At 38.7% G+C, this 25,791-nt stretch overlaps 2 protein-coding genes across 4 annotated transcripts in view; one reads left to right on the top strand and one right to left on the bottom strand.

The window, feature by feature from the left end:
- Positions 1 to 681: 681 nt before the first annotated feature.
- On the bottom strand, positions 682 to 14,469 carry TCTN3 (tectonic family member 3). Of its 3 annotated transcripts, none has more exons than XM_030951634.1 (14): positions 14,333 to 14,469; positions 13,501 to 13,622; positions 12,147 to 12,277; positions 11,128 to 11,236; positions 10,935 to 11,053; positions 9,450 to 9,485; positions 9,054 to 9,128; positions 8,825 to 8,950; positions 7,494 to 7,589; positions 7,202 to 7,299; positions 6,461 to 6,626; positions 5,605 to 5,742; positions 2,149 to 2,280; positions 682 to 2,053 (listed from the first exon to the last, which is right to left on the bottom strand). In XM_030951634.1, exons 1-14 carry the CDS (start codon positions 14,428 to 14,430, stop codon positions 2,027 to 2,029), a joined length of 1,473 nt encoding a protein of 490 aa, XP_030807494.1. In that variant the 5' UTR covers positions 14,431 to 14,469; the 3' UTR covers positions 682 to 2,026. The 3 variants fall into 3 exon arrangements, with proteins under 3 accessions (XP_030807494.1, XP_030807493.1, XP_030807495.1); XM_030951635.1 differs by having other exon boundaries at positions 689 to 1,302; XM_030951633.1 differs by having other exon boundaries at positions 683 to 2,280.
- A 952-nt stretch (positions 14,470 to 15,421) lies between these two features.
- The window catches only part of CFAP46 (cilia and flagella associated protein 46), a 72,011-nt gene continuing 61,641 nt past the window's right edge, over positions 15,422 to 25,791 (top strand). Inside the window, exons 1-9 of the mRNA XM_030951178.1 lie at positions 15,422 to 15,661; positions 16,015 to 16,139; positions 17,062 to 17,193; positions 20,008 to 20,072; positions 20,585 to 20,749; positions 22,036 to 22,159; positions 23,532 to 23,626; positions 24,414 to 24,521; positions 25,543 to 25,642. Of these exons, the coding sequence (XP_030807038.1) occupies positions 15,613 to 15,661; positions 16,015 to 16,139; positions 17,062 to 17,193; positions 20,008 to 20,072; positions 20,585 to 20,749; positions 22,036 to 22,159; positions 23,532 to 23,626; positions 24,414 to 24,521; positions 25,543 to 25,642 (963 nt within the window). The 5' untranslated portion in view covers positions 15,422 to 15,612. The remainder of the gene's footprint in view (positions 15,662 to 16,014; positions 16,140 to 17,061; positions 17,194 to 20,007; positions 20,073 to 20,584; positions 20,750 to 22,035; positions 22,160 to 23,531; positions 23,627 to 24,413; positions 24,522 to 25,542; positions 25,643 to 25,791) is intronic.

The raw sequence follows: 25,791 nt of genomic DNA, 5'->3' as shown, positions 1-25,791 counted from the left end.
ATAACGTTGCCTGATACTGAATTGCAACACAGGCTATTTCAGATCAGGCAGGGGGGAAAAACACAATTTGATAAAGTAGACATGGAAACGCACTGCCATAGGAAACCGCAGATTCTAAACCCACAAGCACTGCTGTCATGTAGCTAGAATTTGAATATGCCTTAATTCAGGCTGGACCAGAATATGGACAAGGCTCTTTCCAGCTCTTATTTCTTGCTATGACAAAATGTGAAAGGAGAAAAACATGACCTAAAAAATAGGACGTTGGAGGTCAGATAATTATGGCAGATAATTACAGTATAAAAGGTGATGCATTCTTACAGCATTTCATGTATTTGCAGCCCATAGAGCAAAGAGTATCTCTGTGGTTGTACCTAAGTGAATTACCTCAATAATGCAGAAAACAAGGATGCCAGATCCTTTTCATTCAAGCCCTACCCCAACACATTTAGCATGTGTTCCCAGGTTACATTTGGGAAGTTTCTCCAGCTAACCCTTTGTAATTCAGTTGCTGTCACCTCTAAATTAATTTCTTGGATTCCACAAATTAGGGACATGAGAGGACATGGGACACACTACAAAGGTGTTCTGAGAAAAACTTTTCAAAGGTATTACAGGCACATCTGAGAAGCCACATCTACCTAAAAATCAAAGGTTGTTTCTGTGTAATGGTACAGTCCTGTGTAGTACTGGAATGCACACAGCTCTGAATGTTCACACTAGCTTGGTGGGGCTGCCCCAGAATAGAAATCAACGGACACTGAAGACACTTGCACAGAATTCGTTCCCAGCTAATAAACCATGCAAATAAGGACAAAGATAAATATGTGACATTAACCCAGAAGCTTTTAGATCGGTTGTAGTTTTGTTTTACTTGTGTTATCTCCTTTGATATCCTGACTAATTACTAGTTTTTCAGTTTATTTTTGTATTCTTTTTAAAGTTTGTAATGAGGAGAAGCAACAGAGTTGCTATGTGCAGTATAGGTACAAAAGCAACAAATATATTTTATTAAAACTAGGCTCTGAAATTTTTGGCTTTTATTGATTCCATTGGAGCACTTGGCATCAGATGGGGCAGATTTCTCCGTCATCTGAAGAAGATAAATAATAAAATCTTTTGCTAAAAAATATACTTTCATGCAACAGCTTCCTGGAACAATTAAGCAGATTTCCTGTGTGATGGTAGAGGGCAGTCTAGATAATCAGACCACCTTTAACTTCAAAAACAATAAATTTATTTCCTAGTCCCAGAGAGTGAGCCAGAGGTAAGGCATTGCAGCAAGCTTCAGTCTCAATACATCTACAAATTTTCCAGGGAGAAAAAAAAGATTAGGAAGATGTTTTGACAAACCACTAAAATTCAACTGTATTTCAGAGCATTCACAATTACTTTGTTCTGTGCAACAGTGTTGCTAATGTAAAAAGTGATTAAACCATGAAAATTTCAATTGAATATCTGTATTTGAAAAGACACCAAAAAAGCAAGATTCAAAAAATCTTACACAGGCACGGCTTTCGTCATCTAACAAGGACAGGTTAGGGGTGACTGGCACACATGCTTACTCAAAATAGAATTCAGGCCACCTGGGAGAGCTCCTGTATTTTAAATGTTCGATTAGTTTCACATAGAAAAATCAAATGCTTCTCCAACAGGAAAGCGGCTCCAAAATCAGATGCTTCTCCAACTGAAAGCAGCTCCAAAATGCTTTGATTGAACTTTGCTTCTCTCTCCATGCTCCCTGGTTTAGAGAGCATTCTTGGTTTCTGGTAACATGGAATAATAGTTTTAACATTCTCTTCCTAGTCCCTCATTAAAGCAATGTCCCTGGATCTCTACATTTCTCAAGTGTGTCACTGCAATGATGTTCACAGATGGTTCACATACAAAGAACAGGAACATGAGAGGACAAGCAGCCCACATGGCTTAATCCAAGAACAGAAGGCACACAGATATCACAGAAATGGTATAAAAACCTGATGACAAAAGTCCATCATCGGGTCATATCCTGAATGTATCAATTCACTCACCACACTTTAAATACAGACTCCATCTATTTCAAAAGCAGAAAATACTAGACATTATTAGAATCAACAATAAATACCCAGCCAGATCACTTCTGTAAATTCTTTCTACATTCAGGGCTACCTTGAATGGAAAAAAGATGTCAAATGGGAGTTTCCAGTGCATTTGGGGCTGGCCTCGTGGAGGTTCTGGCCAATCCGTCATGTCAGTGAAGGTAACAATAGTTGTCACAGGTACCATGCTTGTATTTAGAAACTGCAGCAAAAAGGGAAGCAAAAAGAGTTTAGCAGTCTTAATACAAAAGGCATACCCGTCCCAAATTTTCTAATGGGGACTCACTGTAGATGACTGGCAAGCATGATGTCTTTGGGATGGTAAGAGTTCAGTGTCCTAGGAGTAAGACCTCTTTCCCAAAATTGATACTTAGCAGGTAAATTCAAGGTGTAGTAAAGATCAGTAGCTACTGTATATTGTATGCTAGAGATCTCCAAAATGGCAGCAGTGACTTAAGCTCTGCTACAGTAAGCCTTCTACTCAGAGGAAAGACATACCAAATAGTTAGTAATAAGAACAGATGCAAGCTAGCTTTATTTTTTATAAAAGATCAGTTGGCTCCTTGGACAAGTGCTTGCTACCAGAAAGAACTGCCACAAGATGCAATCCTATCAATAAATGTCAGTAAACTAAAGCAGGGACCCAATACAATATAAATTTATTGCTCACATTTTAGGATGTTGTTTCAGGAAGGAGACAGATCAGTGAAGATCACACAGGGGACTGAACCTCTAAGGCCTTGGTTCTTTTCTGTTTTAATGGAATGCAGCAAGAAAACTAATACACTAGCTCTTTGAATTGCATGGAATTTCATGGCTATCTTGGGCTGATTTAAGACCATGCTGTTGCCAAAAGAGCAACCTCACTCACCGCCCCACTTCCCAGCTCTGCATGCTAACATTGAGAGGGCATTTACTGGCAGCACACTTTCTGTGCTTGCACTGGTTTATGCCAACCTGTGAAATTACCACCTCAATCACTTCCCTGAGAAGAATTTCAAAGATTGCCTTCAGAGCAACATTCTGTAGGAAGCACTCAAAAAATTTGCAAGATAGAGTTCATGACTCTTAAGAAAAAATACTGCGACTCCTATTGGGGAATTTTTGTGGCATCGTCAAGGTGAATTAAAAAATACGTCTGTGCCTAAATTAAAAAAAAAATCAAACAAACAAAATGAACAATGCATTGAGTACAGTCTTGGTTCTACAGGAGTGTGCAAAGAGGCATCATGAACAGATTCCTTGTGCACCTTTGCATCTGCAGCACCAGTCCTGAGAGCATCAGCATGTGGCACTTCAGCCTGCCTTGGGTCCATTCCCCAGGCCTGCTCTGCTGCTCAAAGGTGGCCCCTGAGCAGTTCCCATTCCAGAATAGCTACAAGAAAACGCTGAGGCTATTTTCTTCTGTCATCACTTGGAAACTTCGCTCACTTGCAAAGTGTCCTAATGTTCCTCCTTCCAGCCAGTTTATCACCTTCTTGCCCTCCATGCCAGATCAGTCCTTGATCACAATTCACCACTGCTGAGCAGTTACAAATAGAATTTCCCAAACAATTCTGATACAAGTTCTCCTATCAATGAGTAAACGCACTCAAAAATAGGCCAAGTTGCCCTAGTCAACAAGAAGCCTCAAGATGATTCAGTGTCTGGACCTTGAAAAACTGCCTTAAAATCAGAGAGATTAGTGCAGGGAAAAAAACTCCATACACAATCCCTCCTGAACAGCTGGGAGAAGGCAACCATTAGCAACTTCCAGCATGTTCTTGTAGAACTCCACATCATTTAAAACGTCCCGTATTTTCATCAAATCCAAATATAACTGTGATCAGATAGTGTATGGGTGTGGAAATCGGGATGTCTTCTCTGGCTTCTCTGTTTTCTGGTCAGTTACTTAGGGAACTTCCCAGTGACACAGTCCTGTATAAATAAAAAAAAGTTTCTCTAAAGAATATTAAAGGAACTAAAGGATAGTTCTCAGATAGAGAATCTGTAGGCCAAAGATGGGAAGTGGCATAATTTGCAAGTAATGTGCAGCCTAGTATGCTTACAAATAGTTGCACTTCATAACTGCTGGCTATAGAGCAAGTTGGTCCTTTCCTAAAATGTCTTTACCAACAATCCTAATTTGTGGATTTGTGATGTCACTGATGAAGTCAGTACTGATTTTAATGACATGGGTTTTTTTTTGCTGTCAGAAACCTGCTTTCTTATAATTAGCTTTGCAATATACCTTAAGGGTCTAAAGTAATTAGCATCAGTTGCTCAAGCAAATCAAATCTGAACCTCATTCTTCTTGATTAGCTAATCCTGAGGGATTTGCACCCTACACTTTTACTAGGAATGCAAATCTTCTTCCTCAGACAGAAGATTTTTTTATTAATTTTATTAATAATTTATTTATTAATGAAGCCATGTAACAGGTGATTTAAAAAATATTTTCATGGGGTGGGAGTATCACTTTGCCTCAGGGCAATATGAGTTTTACATGGTTAACATCTTCCTATCCTCTTCTCTTCATGTATTTTGCAAGAAGGGAGAACAAAAGGGTACCATGAGATGCATTCAAACAAGTGTGTAAAATCTCATATAGAATGAGTCTGAAGTTCAAAGAGTGTTAACACATCAGACAGATACCTTCCTCACAGTCATGAAGATGCCTGTGAGGGTTGCCAGCTGCCTCCCCTAAGCCCTTACAGAGAAGTGGAAGCCTTGAAATATTTCTGCTGCCCAAAAGACTATGTGATATCAAAAAAAAAAAAAAATCACAATGGGATCCACTGACACACGCTTGAAAAAGACTGCTCATTGTCCTCTGTGGTATTGTCCTCTCTGGTCATGTTAGCTGACACATTCCTGCTGACATCACAAAATCACAGAATGGTCTGGGCTGGAAGGGACATTTAAAGGTCACCTAGTTCAAGCCTTCTATGGTGAGCAAGGATGCCTTCAACTAGATCAGGTAGTTCAGAACTCCATCCAACCTGGCCTTGAATACCCCCTTTCTGGCTTACAGCCTTCCTCCCCAATTCTCCAAATATGCTGCCATCAGCATTAGTCACTTCCTCAGCTACCTGTTGGTGATTTCAGAAGCTCTAGAGGAACAGAAATCTTCTGCACAGATTATCAGCATTCTGTGGAGTCTCTGAAATATTACTAAACTCAAATCCCATATTAAGGTTTTAAGAGACAACTAAATATTAAACATGGAGTTACTGGATGTTTGTAAGTACAACTTTATACCAACCATAACTGAAAGTTTAAAGATTGAGTCCTAAAGTGGCAGAAAGTAGTTCAGAGTTGGAAAGAAGGTATGTTTTCCAGTTATACAACTGAGTGAGGACAGTACTGAAAAGACCATAAAACAACCTTCCTCTATAGAAGGCTACCATTGCAGCCAGACAACTGCTAAAATTCAATAAATCTCAACTTACTTAGTTTCAAGACCATTTGATTCCTTGGTTCTTAAATAACCTGTAAACCCCCTTTAATTACCTCTGTGTGTGAGGGAGGGTTTTTGATTCCATACCTTGAGGGGCTGACACTGGTAAAAGTGCCGTGTACCCACTACTTGAGCTTGTGGGTTGGACAGGAGGCCCACTTTAGTCCACAATATCTGTATCTCCAGGGTCACAGGAACCATACAACAGGAAGTGCAATTCACAGCCTGAAAATAAAGTACACGCTAATCAATTTAATATAGTATTTTAAAAGTGATAAAGGACCATTATGGCCAAAGTCTAATATTTTGGATAATACAGGTCACAGAACCTGAATCAATCACTTCAGTACTATCTCTGTAACTTCTGGTCATGTCAACCACCCATTTTGGAGCTACATACATCTCACTGTCATCTCAGTTCCAATTAGAATTTGTCTCAGCTTTACCTCTTGGATTTCATATTCCACTTAGCCATCCCCCCACAGATTAACAATTATTACAACGCAATTGGCTCACAAACTTTAACCTTATTAGGAAATATAATAGGATATAAATATCCCTACAAAAATATTCCCTATTCTGGAAAAGCAGAAAGGATTGTAATAATGATTAATAGGAAGTAGCCAGCTACTATCCGTTCCAAAAGGCTGTCATAAAATTATATAACACTGGATTCAGTATTTAACTCTTTTTGCCCATTTAAATAGCAGGAACAGGATTCAAGAGATAGGAAATCTGTCAGGGTTTGTTGGGTTTGAGGTTTTTTTTGCTAAGTACTCTAATAATATGAACATGAACCGTAATGACTGCTTTCACATATTAAGACCCCTGAGAGTCATAGGTTCATTATACAAAAAAAGTCCAGATACCCCCACCTCCCTGAGGCAATACAAAGATATGAAAGGAAAAATATTTACAGTTGGTCTGTCTGCATTCATATTACCTCCACACTGCAGTTCTCAATCAGAATGGTCATCCACTCTTCTGCCTGGGTTGAATGAGCACTGCCAGTTATAGCAAAGTCTTCTGTTCTGTTCATCCCCTGAAAAGCCTTGTATAACTTCTGCTGTATGTAACTACAGTTACTGTCTTCCAATATTGGGGATAGGCTGGAAATGAGAAAAGAACACCTTTAAGAAAGTGATTTCCAGGACAAAAAAAAAATCCAAACCACTGTCAACATCTTTTCTTTGCAATAAGTATTTCTTCTGCTCTTGCAATGAGTCAACAAGTATTGGTATTAAACAGATGCAGTTTCAATCCTTTCAGCAACAAGAAAGGAGAAAAATATGGCAGGGATAATGATAAGATGGCTGAAGAGCTGTCAGTTTTCCTTATCGCATCAGTGGTCCTACACTTGCCATGTCAAAGGAACAATCTAAATCATCAAAACAACCACTTTTTAAGATACACTCCTCAACTCTACTCTTGCCCAAGACATATTGCCAGACTAGAGCCTAAAAATGTCCCAGAAGACCTTCACAATGTTCAGATTATTCTAGCAGTCCATCATCTTTACTATATTCATGTTCTCTTAGGAGTTTGTGAAAGATCTGTAGAGACACATTGGGAACCTCAGGGAAGGACCTAGGCTCCACAGAAGTTACATGAGAGACTACAGAAAAACATTCTGAGTCTACTACTTCCAACTGTTGGAAAGGATGACCGCAGAGTGTGTTGTTACCTGATTTTGCAGCCTGTTCTCATATTCCTTCCAAACTGTACTGTGTGCCTGAGGCATTGCGAACAAATTCCATCACTTTCACTCCTTAATATGCTCATCTGACAGACTGCATATCAAGAAGCCAAACAAAAGTCTAAACAGACAACATACAACACTCATCTCATTTAACAATCCACTCACCCCATATTCCTCCTTTTCCCTATTAGGGCACTATAAAAGTTCAGACAGTGCAGTAACAGAAATTAAAAAAAAAAACAGTGATAAACAAAAACTCATAGCAGAAAAAGGATACATGTTGCTTGGTACCACTGTTTGCAATCAACAGTGGTGCTCCAGCGATATAGCCAGGGTTTCCGCTTCTAGGCAACATATGAGAAAGAGTCCTGGTCTACAAAGTGACAAAGACAAGAAATAGAGGAAAAAGAGGAAAAAATTAGCATCAATGACATCCATTCATCTCCAAAGATCAAATGTGCATTCTCAAAAATGTAAATGTAAGCTGTTTTTTGAATGACAGATCATTATACACTACTTAAACTATTTGTTTCCAAGGACTCTTACCTGGCCAATTTCATTTGCAGTCCAGGAGGTAAAAAACTAAATGTCAGTATCCTGAAATGTGGATAATACCAGGAAAGCTCTCAATACAATGAATTGCTATTGCTCAACATTCGTCTCTGAGGAAGTGAACAGATCGGTCAGGGCAATTCTACAGAAGAACTGCAGATCATACCCTGCCTTGACCCTGATTCTTAGTGGACCATTCTACTTCTAAATGGTTGTATGGCAGTCTGGGCATAACTTCAACAAAGTTGCATTGCACACTTATCAACCCCTGAGGTCATCACTTATTCAATTTTACATTGAATTACATAAATCACAGGACATGATTTATGTGAACTTAAGACACATCAGTATTTCCCAGATTTCTACCTCCTTCAAAGTAACTTTCTTTCCTGCTGCACAGGCAAAAGTGTTAAGTACCTGGAATAAATATAGTAACTTCTTTCACAAACACTAAACACGTCACATACAGCCTTAGCTTCAACCCTTTCCTTTCCAAGGCTATGCTGCTGACTTATCTTCCCTTCTACCTCAACAAACAAACAAATAAAAACAAAAAATAACCCCCCTCCAAAAATACCAAACCCAAATCCCCCAACAAAACAAACAAAAACCCAAAACAATGCCCCCAAAACAAACAAACAAAAAACACAAACAAAATAAAACAGTGCCAAAAAGCCCAAAACCAAATCAACCAAACAAAAAAAACCAAAATCCCACCCTCAAAAAAACACCAAAAACCCCCAAACAAACAGAAAACACCTAAAACCAACCACCAAACCAAACCAAGAGCAAAAATCATCATATAAAAATAATCAGCTCCTTGAAATTTTTTGCAATGAAAGACTGCATGCTTGTGCTGAGCTTGGACTTTTCTACTAGCATGCTTTATTTGAGACCAGAAATGCCTCCCCTCTTCAATCATCTGTACCGCAGGGCTTTGTTACTACTGTATCACAGTGAAACTGCTCTAACCTCTCCAGGTATCTTCTGTACAAAAATTAATCACAAGCTAGATTACAAACTTGGTAAAATTCCAAGGAGGATGAGGATACTAACCCAGAAGTGCATGGTGAAGTGCTGCTGCAGAGAGGATCTGGATTTCACAGAGATGTTGATGACTTTGAACTGGACAGAAACACTCTGAATCCCACTTGTGCCACTATATTCTATCTCATAGATCACCTGAAAGTCCAATTTAGAGAATAATAGGAGACAGAGTAAGGTAACAGGGCAATGGCTTTAAGCTTGTGTTAAGCTGCTCGAAAAGGAAAGAAGATTCACATACCTCAGAAACAACATTGATGCATGTATTGTCTTTCATGTGGGGAGCTCCAGGTGGTGAGACTGCAGTGACATTTACCTGGAGACAGAAAGCATATTAACAATCAGTAACTGTTTAAAAGGAGAGTGCTCTTTTTACTCTTTTTCACTGCTTTTCCATCCAAGTCAGATTTACCTCCTTGCTGTGATCTGGGGGCCACATCACACTGCTCCAGATCCCCAATCTTTTTCCAGGAAAATAAGCTACCTCCATGACTTTAGTCCTATGTATGCCCATTCATTCAAAAATACACCCTTATTATGTCCTTTTTTTCTATAACGTCTTACTTTTGTCAAGAAAAATCTTGTCTTGGACACAGCACATTCCCATTTTCCCTTCAGAACCAGAAATGAGACTGACCTTCATGGATGGCATAACGGTGTCATTAATTGGGACCTGGGGAAAATAAGCAAACCATTTTACAATTCCAATAAAAAGTGAAGTCAATTGCTGTGTTTGTGGCTAAAGCCATAAAATCACTACAAAAGAACCTGAATAGTTATTGACAAAATTACTTTGTTTATTCCAGATGTGAAAACATCATCATTTTGCAATTTATAAATCACAGACATGGTTCACAGAAGGCATTTTAAAATACCAAAAGACAAATTTAAGCTTGGCCTAGTTAATGTCCTGCAGAATGCAGGTACTTTTAAGTGCCACATCTCTGATCCATTCCTGAAACTCCATCTTTTGCAATCAAGTACTTCAGTGTCCAGTTAAAGAAAAACTGTACTTTGGCAACAGTGACAAAGAAAGTCCTGAACACATTAATGAAATCTGATCAATTCTCTACTGGTTAAGTAGATTTAGATTTCCAGTAGAACGGTATGCTGAGTCATCAGCCTTAATATGTACTCCTATTTACAATGCTGTTTCCTCTTGGAAAACCAGAAAAACTCTACAAGCTGAGAGGAGACATTTTCATATAAGCTTTCAGTAAAACGAGTGGGATGAACCCAGAACAGTAAACTGGTTACTTTGAATTTATTGTCAGGATAAATAGTAGAGAAATTGATATGGACATAAATAGAGCTAATATTAATAAGGGGGCATCAGTATGATTTTAGAGACAGCACTTTATGTAAAAAAAAATCACCCTAATTCTTTACTGAGAACATGTACTGCTTGGTTGATCAAGCTGATGGAATAGACAAAATATACTTAGATAAACAATCTGTTTAAAATGCGAGAGAATTTTAGATAGGCCATTAGAACTATGAAGTATCAATGAAGTACCTGTTAAATACATTAAGAATTTGCTAATAATGGAAGTTCATTGGAAAGTAGTTTGAATTAAAGGATTACCACCATGACATTTTTAACAGGTTTCCTGTTGTAGCACAGCATCCCCGACGTGGTGAGAATTAGCATTGACTCTATGATTCTAGAAGGCTGATCAATCACTTTATTATACTGTACTTATTAAGAAACTCATCGTCCTTACTGACAGTCCGATACATTTTTCTTAACCGGTCCTTGAATCTAAACACTATCACTATTGGCCAATTAAGAAATCACCCTTTGGTAAACAAATCTCCATAACACATTCCACATGTTCACAACAACAGGTGCAGCAAGTCAAGATAAGAATTGTTTATCATTCTTCTCTCTGATCTTCTCACAGTCTTCCCTGAGACAATGCCTGGGAAAGTTGTGCCTGCTGCTCTCTGTGGCCAGAGAGCGGCTACTACAGTTTCCCAGCAAGAAGGCCTCAGCAATTGGGAGATCAGGAATGATATACCAAATGACCTTCAGTTTTACAGTTATCTGAAGTCATAGTGGAAGGCAATGCAAAGTCAAACAACTAAGATTTTGAACAAAAGCAAGAAATTTGAAATGTACCTTTAGCACAGTGAAGTCATGGTAGTAGGAAGCAGCATCTAGGGCAGGGTCAGTCATGCAGCTCTTGCTCAAGTTGGCAAAAATCCGAGTACAGCTTGTGCTTTTACTGTCCAGGAAGCCTGGGTGAGTTAAGACATGACAACAGATAAAACAGAAGCAAACCACCCTAAGATATTCTTCCCCGTTTACTAACCAGCAGGATTCCCATCAACACAAAGTCCACTGGCTCCCATTTGTATTGGCTGTCTAAGCACGCTCAATACAGATGATGAATCAAAGTAGATGAGGATTGGATCACCAGCCTGAAAAGATAATTTGGAGAAATCACAAAGTTACAGCGGAATACTAATGCCAAGGGCAAGAGACATATCTATACTTCTTTGTGCACACCTGGTTTTGTCTAAAAGGTTGTCCAACCTCTTAAATACAAGGCAACTGACCAGAAATACTTTATACACTAAGGTGTGGAAAGTACTGAGAGACAAACAGTTCAACAATGTGCTCTGGTAGCCAGGAGGGCCATCTGTGTCCTGGGTGCATATGGCTCAGCATCACCAGCTGCTACCACTCTGCTCTGCACCATGGTATGGCCTCACCTTGAGCCCTGAGGGCACTTTTGGATGCCACAACATAAGCCATAAAGCTGATGGAGAGCATTCAAAAGAGGGCTACAAAGATGGTGAAGGGTCTCCAGGGGAAACCATACAAGGAATCACTGAAGTCACTTGGCTTGTTGAGCCTGGAGGAGACTGAGGGGAGATCTCATTGCACTCTGCAGCTTCCTCCCAAGGGGTAGATACTGATCTCTGCTCTCTGTGACAAGGGATAGGACTCAAAGAAACTGCTGGAAGTGTGTTAGGGGAGGCTCAGGCTGGATATCAGGAAAAGGTTCTTCCCCAGAGGGTGGCTGGGCCCTGAACAGGCTCCTCAGGTAATGGTCACAGTCCCAAGGCTAACAGAGCCCAAGAAGCATTTGAACAACATTCTCAGGCACAGGGTGGGATTGCTGGGGCGTCCTGTGCAGGGCCAGCAGTTGGACTTGATGATCCTTGTGGGTCAGTCCCATCCAACTCAGGATATGCTATGATCCTATGATAATATGGCTTCTAGGTACAAAATAAGAATCTTTCAATCTGTTCTCATTAGACATCATTACAGACAGGTTTAGTAAAAGCATATGTGCAAATTGATTGCTATTTTCTTTCAACTCACGCGGTAAAAAGCAGAGAATGATTGCTGAACTTGTGATGGTGCTAAGAAAGAGTGCCTGCCATACTTCTCTAAGAACTCCGCAAAATCAGATTCTTTGATATCCTGTGGCTGTTGAAAATAGTTCAGCTTTGCTAGAATTTGAAAAGAGAAAAAAAATAAATCCACCAATATTAAGTTACTAGAGAAGATAAGAGTAAATACTGTGCCAATATTTTTAAAATAAATAACTTTAGCAATTGTAAGCTACTTGGTGCCTTATATTAATTAATCCATAGTGACACTTATAATAGGCTAATATGATCTACAAAACAGGATGATATCATGAATACAGTTCATAGGAAACAAGTATTAATACACAAAGCAACTTTCGAAAAAGCAGAGACTCCTTAACAGCTATATTAATATGTGCTGTAATTTCCGTGAGATGCCCATATTAGACACACATGAAATCTGAATTACAAAATTAATCACCCATTTGTGAGTTCACTAAAAGCAATATTAAATAGATTCAAAATAGTTAAGTAAAACTGGTAAAACTCAAGATAAATATGAATAGACAATAGGCATCCTAAAAAAACCCCCAGACTTTCTATCGGTATCCTCTTATAATTTCTTCGCTCTTCCTTGTATGCAAAACACTCAGACAAAATCTGTAAAGAGCTGAAAGCAGGACAAGATAATAAAAAGCTAACCTTGTTTTGACCAGCTGTTGCACCTGTTAATCTCCTGAGCCCCTCCCAACCTAAAATACTCAAAGATTTAGGTCAAAAGCAGATGGAACTGTGGGTCACAATTCCCAGACAACTCAAAAGAGAAAATGGTAAGTGTTCAAATGTGAGACCACAGCAATTGTACTGAATGCCAGGAACTGAACATTGAATCACTCAAATGAAGTACAATGTGGAAAGCAAAAAGAGACAAGAATGTTAATGGCATATCCTACAGGATATATGATTACCAGTGAAAAAAAATCACCACCAGCAGAAAGGATGAAAATAAGCATATATAATAAAGAATCCAAGACACAATAAGAAAAACACTTTCTGAAAATTATAGTAGTGGGATACTTTAAACATCAACCCTTATCTGCTGCGCTATGTGTAGCCAACTAGGTACGGTATCTCAGATACATAAGCAATTGATAAAGACTTATTTGTGCTCAGCCAGAAACCCTACCCTTAATAACAGTGCAATGATCTTTGTCTTTGGTGATCAAGACCCTGATTCACTATGGTCTCTCCGAAACTGTAACAGTCAAAATAATTAGCAACAATTACACAATTACAACGTGTAGTTCAAAAAAATACTCCCTAAACAGAGGCAATCAAAATATGTGAAAAGAAAGATTGCTTACGGTCATCCAACTGCACACAGAACAGTGGATCTTGTCCACCAGGATCAGAAACGATGTCTGTAGAATAAGGGGTATTACTTCTGAAAATTAGTGACTTTTCCACACACAATTGACTCACAGACCTGTAAAGACAAGCCCCCCAACCCCGCCCAGCAAACTATGAAATGGACCATACTTGCATAATTTCATCTTTTACATTACATAATGCCAAGAATGCAACACAGTTTTATTTGATGCAAATAAACTTTTCATCCGTTTAGATGAGCTGTTTTACAATCTGCATTGATAATCAATTACAGAAAGCCTCTCTTGTCATTGTAGCAACTTTGTGGACACTCGGTTAGTGTAATTAAAAATCACTCTGACGTTTCCTGGGGAAAAAAGTGATTAAAAAGAAAATCAGCGCCCATATATTACAGCTCCTCTCAGTCCTCATCAGAAGGCCAATCTGCAAAGACAGATTTTACTCTCTAATAGCTGAAACCACCTTCCTCACTGACAGCATCTTGCGGTCTGTACTTGTTTGACCGTCTCCTCATAAGACTCCAAAGTACCTTTTACTTAAACTCAGACTTCCCAGCTCCCACCGCCAACTGTCTCATTACGGAGTAACCAAGCCACGCTTCATCTCGGCCACTGTGCTGTCGGCCCCGGGAAGCCTTTCCCAGTCCCCGGCCCAGCGCTAAGATAACCCTGGGCCCGGGAGCGCGGCAATACCACCGCGAAGCACAGGCGGCCAAGCCACAGCTCCCGCCGGGAGCGCGGCCCGAGCCCGGTCTCCGGGCCCGCCTCGGCCCGCTCCGGCAGCGGCAGAAGCCCATCCCCTACCCACCTGCTGCCGCCGGAGCGCTGGGACGCGCCCGCGGGGCTGAAGGCGGGCAGCGACGCCAGCAGCAGGAGCGACAGGAGCACCGCGCAGGACCCGCGCATGGCCACACACCAGCGCGGCACACTCCGCGGAGCCACAGCGCCTGCGCGGCACAAAGGGGCGGGGCCGGACCGGGCGGGGCGGGGCAACGCTCTTCTAAAATAGCGTGTTTAAAAGAGTTAATTTCAGGTAACTGTAGCTGTTCTATGTTGACAGCTACTAGCAATAATCTACCATTAATGAATTCATATTATGTCATAATGACTGCGTTAAGAGCAGTTGTGTCTAACATTCTACATGAGCTGCCCTATTCTGCGATCATTTATATAATTTATATTAAATTATAAATTGAGTGGGTACAGGTAGGGATTGAGTCTACTCCTGAATTCTTTACAGACCCTTGTACTGAAACAGCCTATTGGTACAGAGTTGCAGTCTAGTTCGAAGTGCAAAGGGTTTGGGTTTAAAATTGAATTTATGTACATAAACCTTTGAATTGTCTTCATGACCACAGTGATTTCTCTCACAGAATCTGGTATGACTCAGTAGGTGAGGGGCAGTGGTGAGTTTTCTTTCTCTTCTCTTCTCTTCTCTTCTCTTCTCTTCTCTTCTCTTCTCTTCTCTTCTCTTCTCTTCTCTTCTCTTCTCTTCTCTTCTCTTCTCTTCTCTTCTCTTCTCTTCTCTTCTCTTCCTATGACTTCTTCCTGCACTGGTAGATGTGATCCCAACATTCTTGGGCATTTTGTTCTGCTTTAGGTGGTGTATGCTGTATTTCCAAAGGTTTCACGTTAGAAGCTCTCAACACGGGGACAAAGACTCATGGTGACAGCATTTCTTAGCACTAGGTTCATCGGCAGGAAGGCATCAGTCGTTGCCCGTGCAGCCCTCGAGCCAGGCCCGCCCCGGAGCTGCCCGTTGCCGCGGCGGTTTGCGAACGGCCCCTCCGCCCGCGAGCGCAGCCGGGGCCGCGGGGGCGGTCCCTGCCGGCTCGCCCGGCCCCTCGAGCGAGGCCGAGAGGGAGGGAGGGCGGGTCCGCGTGTGTTGTGGGAACGCTGCCGGGATACGCGCCTGTGTTGTGGGAACCGCGAGCGGCCGAGGGGCGGCCTGCGGATGCCTGGCGGGCCCCTCCGGCAGCCGCATCCCTGGGCTGCCCGGGCAAGCACTCGGGACCTTCGGTAAAGCCTCGCGCTCGCGGCTCAGAGCTGCCCCACGGCACTCGCGGCGAAGCCTCGTCCAGCCGCGGGATGGAGCTGGCGGTGAGGGAGCAGCTGCTCGCCGCAGAGAGCGCAGGAGGTGAGCGGCCGGCCGGCCGCTGCGACCGCGCGACCGACTTTAAAAAGAAGAGAAATTAAAAATCCGACTTCAAATAGGAAAACAGCTTGATCCTAATCTGTTTTCTAAATTCTCTTCCTAGTGTGCTAACGTTGGTGACTTTAAATAGTAGGAGAGTTGTTCGTTGTTATGATGTTGCTTCATCTTAGAACTATGCCTAACTTCGAACAACGTGTGTGTGACATTATTTTCCTTAAACATTCTTCATTTATTTCTGCAGAGGAGAGACTGGATATCGTGTGACTCATTTGAGTGCAATCATGTCAGTACACGTGGAAACAAAGATTTCTTTATTCCTTTTTTTTAAATTTCAGATGTTCAGGCTTTGAAGAACGCTTACAAGTTAATCAAATCAGCCAGTGAAAGAGAATCTGCACTTGATTCAACAGACAACATCAGCACAGATTTATATGTTTTATGTGCTGAACAAGCGCTTCAGGTTTGTAATTTAGGTCTTTAATCTGTATTAAATAAAAATGGGTATATGATGCACTGCATTTACAGCTGTTACAGTTACTATTTTAAACATCTCAGAACTACCCAAGGGAAGTACTACACCATTCTGGTTTTGAAGAGCAATTGTTTAAACATGCATTTTCCTTTAAAACTCTGTGATTTGTGAATTTTGTAATCATACCCAAATTAGTAGGGTGTGCTGTGATATATAGAATTTTTTTTGCCATGCCTGTTTTTTTCTTGTTATGGAAAACTAAGCATTAAGCAATTTGGTTACAACTGAAGAAAATACATTTGTGAACATCTGTACCAGGCAAAAGAACCCTAATAAAAATAATCATAACCGTGGTCGATTCTAATGATGAAAGGCTGTTGCTAAGTGAAATTACTTCTATAAAATGTGGTTGAGATTTTAAATTTTGAAGTATTTGTTAATATTCAATTTATGATCATAAGTGATTGGGTTTTAAACAGACAGAGTTTGTAGTAAAACTTTTTTTTCCCCAAGCTGCAAACCAGTCAAAATCTGCCTGTGGTCTGAAAATTGAGATGTAGCACTGACAAATCCTGCCTCCTTTGAAAAAAACCCTTAAAATTCTTTTAAGAATTTTTTCTTTATGTTAGCAATTGTGTTTAAAAAGGAAACACTTTTTGGATACTGTAAGCAATTCTATGACTGAATGAGTAGTTTTGTTAAATAAAGAAGCTTTTTTTATCAAATACATTTGGAATGACAAAACTATGCCTTTGATAAATGGTAATAGGCTTATATCACAACTGGTATGCATCTCTATGGAATATTGCTTACATACTGGTAAGGAGTTAGATGTTACCCTTGATTAGGCATGCATTTAAAACATTTGTTGCAATTTTTAAAATATTGAAATGCCTTGTTTTGGTTTTAGCTGGGATATCTGGAAATTAGCAGTGATTGTCTACAGATGTATTTTAAAGGAAGATTTCCTGTGAACCAGTTTCTTGGCAGAGCATATTTGTGCCAAGGCCAGTTGCATGCTCCACGCTCTACGGATAATTTGGTGAGAAATCATGAAGGTTGCTCTATATTAAGCCTGGTTTTACAGGTATTTACTACTAGGTTTTTATGTGTTGCTTTCAGTCATTTAAAATACACAAGGATAATCAGGACTGTGCAAAAATCCAAGGAAATATATTAACAAGTAATTTGGTAGTAAACAAAACTTACCATCTGAATCAGACTAATATTTCAAATATTTTGGAGAAGACAAAAGAAAGAGTACTTGTACAGGTGGTTGATTGTTTTAAGTCACCCTCTTAACTTTTTACTTAAATATGATACGTTCAGACCAAATTAGCTGTAACTGTTAAAATAATCACAGATTTTATTTGGGAAGCATTTCATAGGCTTATGGGAAGTGGAGGACTGAAAAGGCCCTCAGACAGGTTGTACAGCTCATTTCTGTGGCAGTGTACTTCCATAACTGATCAGTAACATGTCCATGTAGTACTTGGATGTGGCTTTTTGTAATGAGAGGTGGTAGCATCTCAGCAGGATACTTCTGCTTCTGTGTATTGCTTTGAAGTGTTACAATTCCCTATATATGAAAAGTGGTTTTTATCTCCTGCTGCTTTTAAAATGGAGTGGGATCTGTTTTCTGTCTTCAGTATTTCACTTGTCCCTGTACTGTGATCAGTCAGCTTTGATCATCTGTAAATGATATCTAGCCCCCCAAAATAGCTTTAATGGATGTTTAGAATCATAGAGTATTCCGAGTTGGAGGGGACACACAAGGATCATCAAAGTTCAACTCCTGGCTCTGCACAGGGCTACTCCAAAAATCCCACTCTGTGCCTGAGAGAATTGTTCAAATGTTCCTTGAGCTCTTTCAGCCTTGGGGCGATGACCACTGCTCGGGGGAACCGGTTCAGTGCCCAACCATCCTCTGGGAGAAGAACCTTTTCCTGATGTCCAGCCTAAACATTCCCTGACACAGCTCCAGTGGTTCCCTTGGATCCTGTCACTGGTCACAGAGAGCAGGGGTCGGTGCTGCCCCTCCACTGCCTCTGAGGAGGAAGCTGCAGAGTGCAATGAGGTCTCCCCTCAGACTCCACCAGGCTGAACAAACCAAGGGACCTCACCCAGTCCTTATATGGCTTTCCCACTAGGCCTTTACCATCTTTGTAGCTCATAGTTTGTGTTGTGTTCATAAATATACCTAAGAAAAGTTTTAGTAGTTTCTTTGAATAATGTGTTTGAATTAACTTTCAAGCTAGAATCTTTTCCCTGTTAAGTTTTCTGTATTGTCCTTCTTCTGTGAGCACATATGCAGAATAACGGTCAGTGGTCACTTTAAAACTTCATGCATGTTTGAAACATCCCATGTCCAGTTGTGTTTCTAAATTAACAAACTATTCTGTTATGTTTTGTGACTCTCAATCAATATTTGCTGTTTTTTTCTTGGATCTTGCTAACTTCTTTGAAGTTAAAAATGGTACTAGATTGTACAATCCTGGCTTGGTTCCTTGTGTCATTTGTTGTAATGGTCTTTTAAGATCCACTTCGCATCAGTTGTAAAGTTTTTCACTGCTGTGTTCCTAGATGATTTATGAAAGTACGAGTGGCACAACATCTCATGCTGTGTGACTAAGTAATCATCATTCACTTAAAAAAGATAAATTTGTCCTAATTTTGATTTCCATCCTAAGGAATCCTAAGGAATCCTTCTTAATTAAGATGCTTGTGTTCTAAAGGGCGAAATGCAACTTCTGTACTTTAGTACCTATTTCATCTCTGTTTTTCTCTTTATCTAGGCAGTTCCCATTTATTGCTCAGTACCCTTTTTATGGCACCCCAGAGCCCAGTCTCAATTCTCTTGGAGATTTTAGTTTCTCTTTTCTAGCATACTGTAGAGACCCCCTCTGGTGTCATCCCATTCCTGCTCGTTCAGCTCCACCTTGGCTTTCCTATTTGCACTGCATCCTTCTCATACACTTTCAAAAATCCCTTTATAACACTATCTCTCCCATCTTCTTTACACTGTGCCTTCAGGAATTTGTACATACTGATGAGATCTTCCCTGAGCTGCCTTATTCAGGCTCAACAGTCTCGGTTCTCTGTCTTTCCCCATAGGAGAGACCTTTGCAGCTCTGTCTTGGACTCTCCACAGCAACCATGTCTCTCCGCTACTGAAGAGCGCAGAACTGGGAACAGTGTTTCTCACCAATGCTGAGTAGAAGGGAAAGATCACATCCCTCAGCCTGCTGGCTGCACTCCTCCTAAGGCATCCCTGGACACTGTTCAGCCACCTTTGCAGCAAGGGAACACTGCGGGCTGGTGTTCTTCGCCTTGGTGTCCACCAGGACGCCTAGTTCCTCCTCTAAAGAGCTGGTTCCCAGCTCCTTTAATGATAAAAAGGGCATGCCTGTCACAGTTTTCTGTTGACAAACTCCTGTTGGAGCCTTTTTGAAGAAAATAATTCCTCGAGATTTTTAATGGGACAAATGAATATAACTTTTTTTCCTGCTGGATTTGCTCTTGGATATTTCTGAACTTTCTTTGCTGAAAGCTTAAAAAGTATGCAGCTTTCTAGTTTTGGAACATTTCAGTCCTGATAATTAATATTTGGTAGAAATAATATAAGTTGAAAATACAGTCTTAAAATTTAAAATCAGGAAAACTTATAAATAAGCTATCAACCAGTTTTTAGTTATTCTGTTTCTATATCAACAACTTATTTTGGCAGTATATTTTAGTTGAGATTGATCTGAAAATAATATTCATGAAATATGTTCATATTGAAATAGGAAAAAAAATCTACTGATTTATAAAATCTATATTCAAATTCCACTTGCTTTTCTTTGTTGTGTTCTAGGAAGAGTTTGAAAAGTTTGTGCTGTTTTTTATGAAGGCAATAGATTTTGCAACCCATGAAAGAAGGTAGGCTCTACTGACGGGATTAACTCTAAATCCCAGGAAATGCTACTGATCTGTCTTTTCAATTGTTTGTCTTGATTTTCATTAGGTAGCATGGAGTTGTGTTCTTTGGGTTTTTCCTTTTGGTTTTTCCTTCCATTTCGTAACTTCTATTACTGCTGTGTGTGCTGTAACAACATAAGGATACTGCGGTCTTACATTGACAGAATGTAAAGTCCTGTTTAAAGCTGTTAGATATCTCAGCATTTCTTACCCTTTTATAGTTATGATCTATAGAATGAGAGCAACGTGTTAGCTTATTTTTAAGTGGTTAATTATTGAGTATAGTTGCAAGAGTTACCATATTCTTCTTGTGCTGTATTTGTCTTCTCAGTTCTTAGTCATGATTGCCTCCAATGAAAAGTCAAAGTTGCACTTTTAAACTTCTTAGAAGTGTCTTACAGTACTCAAGCTGTAATTTTATGTTTATTCAAGTTAATGAAATACTGTATATTTTTTCATTCTTGTATTTTCAGGTATTTTTTTTTGGTATATAATACCTCAGTTCTTTATTGGCAACTTGTGAGGCCATTTCTTAAGCCTGGATTCCGCTATTGCCTTATTCCCAGCCTTTCACAGATTGTTACAGCATTAAACCAAATTGAAGAGCAAGACAATGAATGGCGAGCAGAACTTATGATGTAAGTTCTGGGCATTTCATATGGGCATTCTGTAGTCCTTTTGGGACTGCTAGCTGAGGTAGCTTTTAATAAGGTATATTTCACTGGTAATGTTGTAGATGTATTTATTGTGAAAAGCTTAATTAATAACTTTTTAAAGAGACATAAATGTACTGAACGTAAAAAGATGCCTCATTTCTATCTTTACTTTAAGCTTGAAGTTTTAGTGACAGAGACAGCAGTGCCCTAGGTCGGATCTGAAGTTTTACAGTAATTTTGGATGTAGTGTTTGAGTCATTGATAGTAATTGGAAATAAATGGTGTATAAATAGCAATGTATTGCCATTCTTACATTTCCTGAGCAAAGCTGGAGCATAAACCTTGAGATAACTGTACTGAAAAAAACATTTTTATGTGCAAAAAGAGGACTGTCTATGTAATTTTTCAAGGTCCCACAACCTTTTGGCAGAGATGTTTTGATCCCCTATTCAACAGACTGATTCCAGCTCCTCTTGCACTCCTACCATAGTTTTTTCCCTTTCTCTTAGTGAAATATTCTGTTTCTGTGGTCTGTGACTTTGGTTTATTGCTATGTAGCATTTTCTTTATAAACTGAAACTGGAAGGAATTAACAAAACATTCCAAGGGGTGTGCTAAGGACTATCTGTAATACCATGCATGCAGTTTCCTGGTATCAAACTCTTGCTGTGGTATTGATGAAAACAAACAAATGCACACAGTGTGTTTGTTATAAAACTAATGGTTGCATTTTTTTAAAGTTGTATTTATTAATAAAATTTTTTAAAATTATGATTATTGTTGTTAATTTATGTTGTGGAGTCACAGGCTCTTTTTCAGTCAAATCAGATGAAGTATAGAAAATCCAGTAGATATGTTGCTGTTTCCAGCGTGAATAGTTTTCTTTTGCTAAATGACTTTGAAATACTAGCCTTTCCAGTAGTTAAGGGAGAACCTTAAAATACGTCTCACAGAAATGTTTTTTTCCTAGACTTTTAAATAATTAATTTTTTTAATTCCAGGTATCTTGTTGAGAAAAGTCTTCACAAAAAAACTCCAAATTTTCCAAGATTCTTATTGTGATCTTCACAAAATATGTGTATATATCTGGAAGAAGCAAAAATGTAGAAATTGGAGGGTCTCTTTTGTGTTGAGTCAATGCTTTATAGCACTAGTTGCTTGTACTGCATTTAGAAGTGGTATCTTGAATACAAAGAGTGTTAAAAATGTAACTAAGGATTATTTTGGAAAGTGTTAATAAATACTTAATACATTTATTTGATCTACAGAAATTTACTTGAGTGCTTCCTCGATGCTTCAAAACTGAAAGAAGCAAAAGAGTTTTCATCTACTGCAGCAGTCTTCATTAAGGAAAATGTTCCAGATAAATACTCTCAAATATTTTCTTTAATGGTAATGATGAAAAATACTTTAAATTCCCACTAAGACAGGAGCTCTCTCTACATTTTATAAGATCATAGTTATAATTGTTATATGTTTTCTTCATTTAAATTTTGTGATCTACCAAACAATTCAGTAGATATGCAGAGATTTTCACCAATTGTATATTTTTGATACTATAAGCTAAAGAGCTCCTTACTACTCCTTGTTCTTTTGACACATCATAATATAATGGGGATAACTGTGGCTAACCCTAAAAATTCTGTTTGGGACTAATTACTATTGAAAGAGAAGGTGTAGTAAGGGCAATTTAACCTGACTTATGCCACTGAGGGCATATTTAGTATCTGTTTAGTATTTCTCATGCTGATAAATACTTCACTGATTCAGCTTGAACCCTTCAAATAATTCTGAAAATTGGAGGATATGACAATAGTTCACATTTCTTGCATACCCTTATTTTAGGAAATAAGAGGGCAAAGACAAATGTGGCAAATGCAGAAAAAGGCAAATAAAACTCAGAAGTTGTGCGCGGGCATATTTTCTTTCATTCTACTGCACTGTCAGTTGTCTTTTTCTGTCTACTCTGCAATCACTGCATTCCAAAAGTGTATGTTTATATTACAAATTTCTCTAACATTTGAATTAAGAGAACCAACATGCAGCACTCCAGAGGCGTGATAATAGTGAAGGAATCACCCTGGGGCAAGCTTGAAATTGCTTTTGTATTTTGATAAGAATTATTGAGCAGAGCAGAGCCATTTGACAATGTCCTTAAAGAGAAGAATGAAGTAGTTCTAAAACTGTGCTTGGGCTGCAGAAGTATGATCCAAGCTATTGAGTGCTCTAGTAGCAGCATACTGGAGTCCTGCAAAACTTAGTGTTCCAGTACAGCTTAAGTAATCAGTTTTGATAGGTGTGGGCAGTCAGTGTGAGAGTCAAAGGAAATTATCTGCACACTACTAATGTGTAACTCTACAGCTAAATTGAAGTAACTGCAGTTTATTGTAATGTCTTAGTAATATTTTTTCCCCTGCCTATAATCTATAGGTACAGATAAAATTTGTTTGTCTCATCTGGATGAGATGATTTCAGAATGAGTTCTACCACAAGTTGTTAAAAATGCATTAATTAGGATTCTAACTCAGAAGGTAGTTCCACATTTATATTTCTGCTTATAGTTCTGATCCTGACTCTTGGAAGGTCAGTATAGCTCTACTGGGTGATCTTTGTATTATCTATGCAGGACAACATAGATTATCATAGTAGCCATATTGCCCTTAAAGTCTATGAAAACAGTCAACATACCTGCTTTATTTTAGCCCTGTTGGGTGTTGGTCCTTTGCTAATTTAATCAAATAATAATTAAATTGTTATTTTATAGGTGTATCACAAACTAATGGATATTTCCCAGGTAGAGAAGGAGATACAAAATTCCGTCTGTCTTTCAGTTATTTATAAAATGCAGGTGTTAAAATTGTAAGTATGAAAATGTATCCTTTCACTTGTACTTTGATGCTGCATGTTACAGAGCTAGGATCAGGTTCAGGGATCCCATATGCTTGTAGAAAAAAATCAACTGCAGAGTTTGATTCCTCAAAAGGAAAATTATGACAGTTTGGGTAGTAACAGCCAAGTCTGTCTAAACAGTCTCATCAAAAAAGTGAGCTAGCTCTTTGGGAATGTAGGGATTAGTGTGTTGTACAGATATTGCCAGGAGAAAGAATTTTGGGGTCTGAAAGACATTTTAATATCAGATAGACTCCAGTTCCATCCCCAAGCTGTGTACAAGAAAGTAAAGATGAAGTGGGGAAATCACCTAAAATACAATGTACAAATCATGGAGCATAATGCTTTTAAAGTTCTTTAAATTTTAAAGGTATAAGAAAAATTTGAAAATTAGACTTCATAGCAAAATCTCATGTAATTTTTTTCAGTGTCTCAAGATTTCCCCATTTTAAAAATATTGATTCTTTTCTTACTATCAGTGGATTAATCTATACTGACATTATGGAAAAGGAGTCTTACACACCTGGTTTTTTTCTTCTGAAAAAAAAATTAAATAAAATTTTCTGTCTGAAATATTAATTCACATACTGAAGTTAGGTTTTATAGATTTTTTTTCCTTGATATTTCAATATCCAGGTAGGCCACCGATACCTTGGAATAAGAGCCATCCATTTTGAAGTTAGGAGAGTTATTTCAAATTTTTAATGCAATAACATTTCTCACAAAAAATTATGACCCAATTCCTCCTATGTTGCAGGCAGTGGGACACAAATGTATTTCCAAGTGATGCCACCGCAAATCTGAATTCTTTATATGTGCTTTTGAAACAATATGATGTACCTGCAGCATCTGTTCTCAATGTGAAGTGAGTTTTACTTGTCATAGCCCCTTGGAAATTGATGATGAAACTGCTCCTGCTTACATTGAAGTCTGTCAAAATTCCTGATGACCTTGCAGAGATTGAACTCCTACTTAGTTTTTTGTGTTGTGTTAACACATAGGTCATCTTAAAAAAGGACAAAATCTTATTAAGCTTTATGACAGAACCCAAGATTAAATATCTTTCTCCATGCAGCTGTTTGTATAATATGATTAAATCTTTCCATAATAATTTCGTTTTGATAAAATGAGATTTTTAGAAGGTCTTAAAATCGACACATACTTTTCAGACTGTAGTTAATTTTTAACTTTTCCTGGGGCCCTTCCCAACTCTTCAGCATAAGTTTGAAATACTAAACTGACCACTATTCCAATACTTACATCACAGCTGTTACATATGGAAGTAATATTACATTTTTACTTGTTAAGGTAAACACTCTTTGACAATATTCAGATATCTCATCAGTTCTCCTGTTCCAGACAGTACACTATGCTCATCTGGTTATTTACAGACATCCGAACAGTTACAAAATAGTCTCCATGTCTGTGTCTGTGTTCTTAGTTCCTGGGTAGTAGACTGATGGATTTAACAGCTGTGTGGGCCAGTTCATTGAATTGTATTTCCAAAATTTTCTGCAATCTGAAGTTTCTTACTTCACCATGTCTGTGCTTCATGTATTAATTCTGTATTTCTTGTCTTCTTCAGGGACTGTTTGTGCAGACTGCAAAGGAGTATGCTAATTATTTTCCATAAACAGATTAACTTTTGTATTTTTCATGTAGCCAACTTTGAACTCTTTCTTTTTTCCTTGTTAACTGTGAACATTATTAGTATAATTGTAATAATGATAGTTATAATATTTAACATTATAATAATAATTCCTCTAATATTCATATGACTTTAAGGTTTTCAGATGCATTGCACAGTTACTTTCAAAGAATGTTTTTTTAATTCCATGGAAGAGCAATATCAAATTCTCTGAATTATTTTTTTTGTATTTTTGAAGGATTCCTTTGATTTTGGAATTAGCTCATTTTTCTCTGAAAGTAAACTGCACTGACCTTGCAGCTCGTTGTATATTTGATTTGAAGAGCGCACCAATTACTGTAAGTTTTAATTATGTGCATTTGGATTTTTTTATACACACTGCCACACCCCTTTTTTGTTTACATTTTAAAAAATAGTAGTAATGATTCTACGGTATTCTGTCCAGCTGTGTATTGTTTATATATTCATTGATATATAATTATCGTGA

Source organism: Camarhynchus parvulus, chromosome 6, assembly GCF_901933205.1.
Source record: "Camarhynchus parvulus chromosome 6, STF_HiC, whole genome shotgun sequence".
NCBI classification, from domain to species: domain Eukaryota; kingdom Metazoa; phylum Chordata; class Aves; order Passeriformes; family Thraupidae; genus Camarhynchus; species Camarhynchus parvulus.
Note: the sequence above shows the minus strand (reverse complement) of the source record. Positions and strands in the feature narration are given on the sequence as shown.

Excerpts from the sequence above, each read along its gene's own strand:
- TCTN3 (XM_030951633.1), bottom strand. The coding sequence starts at position 14,430 with ATGCGCGGGTCCTGCGCGGTGCTCCTGTCGCTCCTGCTGCTGGCGTCG. Across the intron at positions 12,278-13,500 it reads CTGTGTGCAGTTGGATGACC|CAAAGCTGAACTATTTTCAA; the intron begins GTAAGCAATCTT and ends TTCAAATTCTAG. Across the intron at positions 5,743-6,460 it reads TTGAGAACTGCAGTGTGGAG|GCTGTGAATTGCACTTCCTG; the intron begins GTAATATGAATG and ends CTTTATTTTCAG.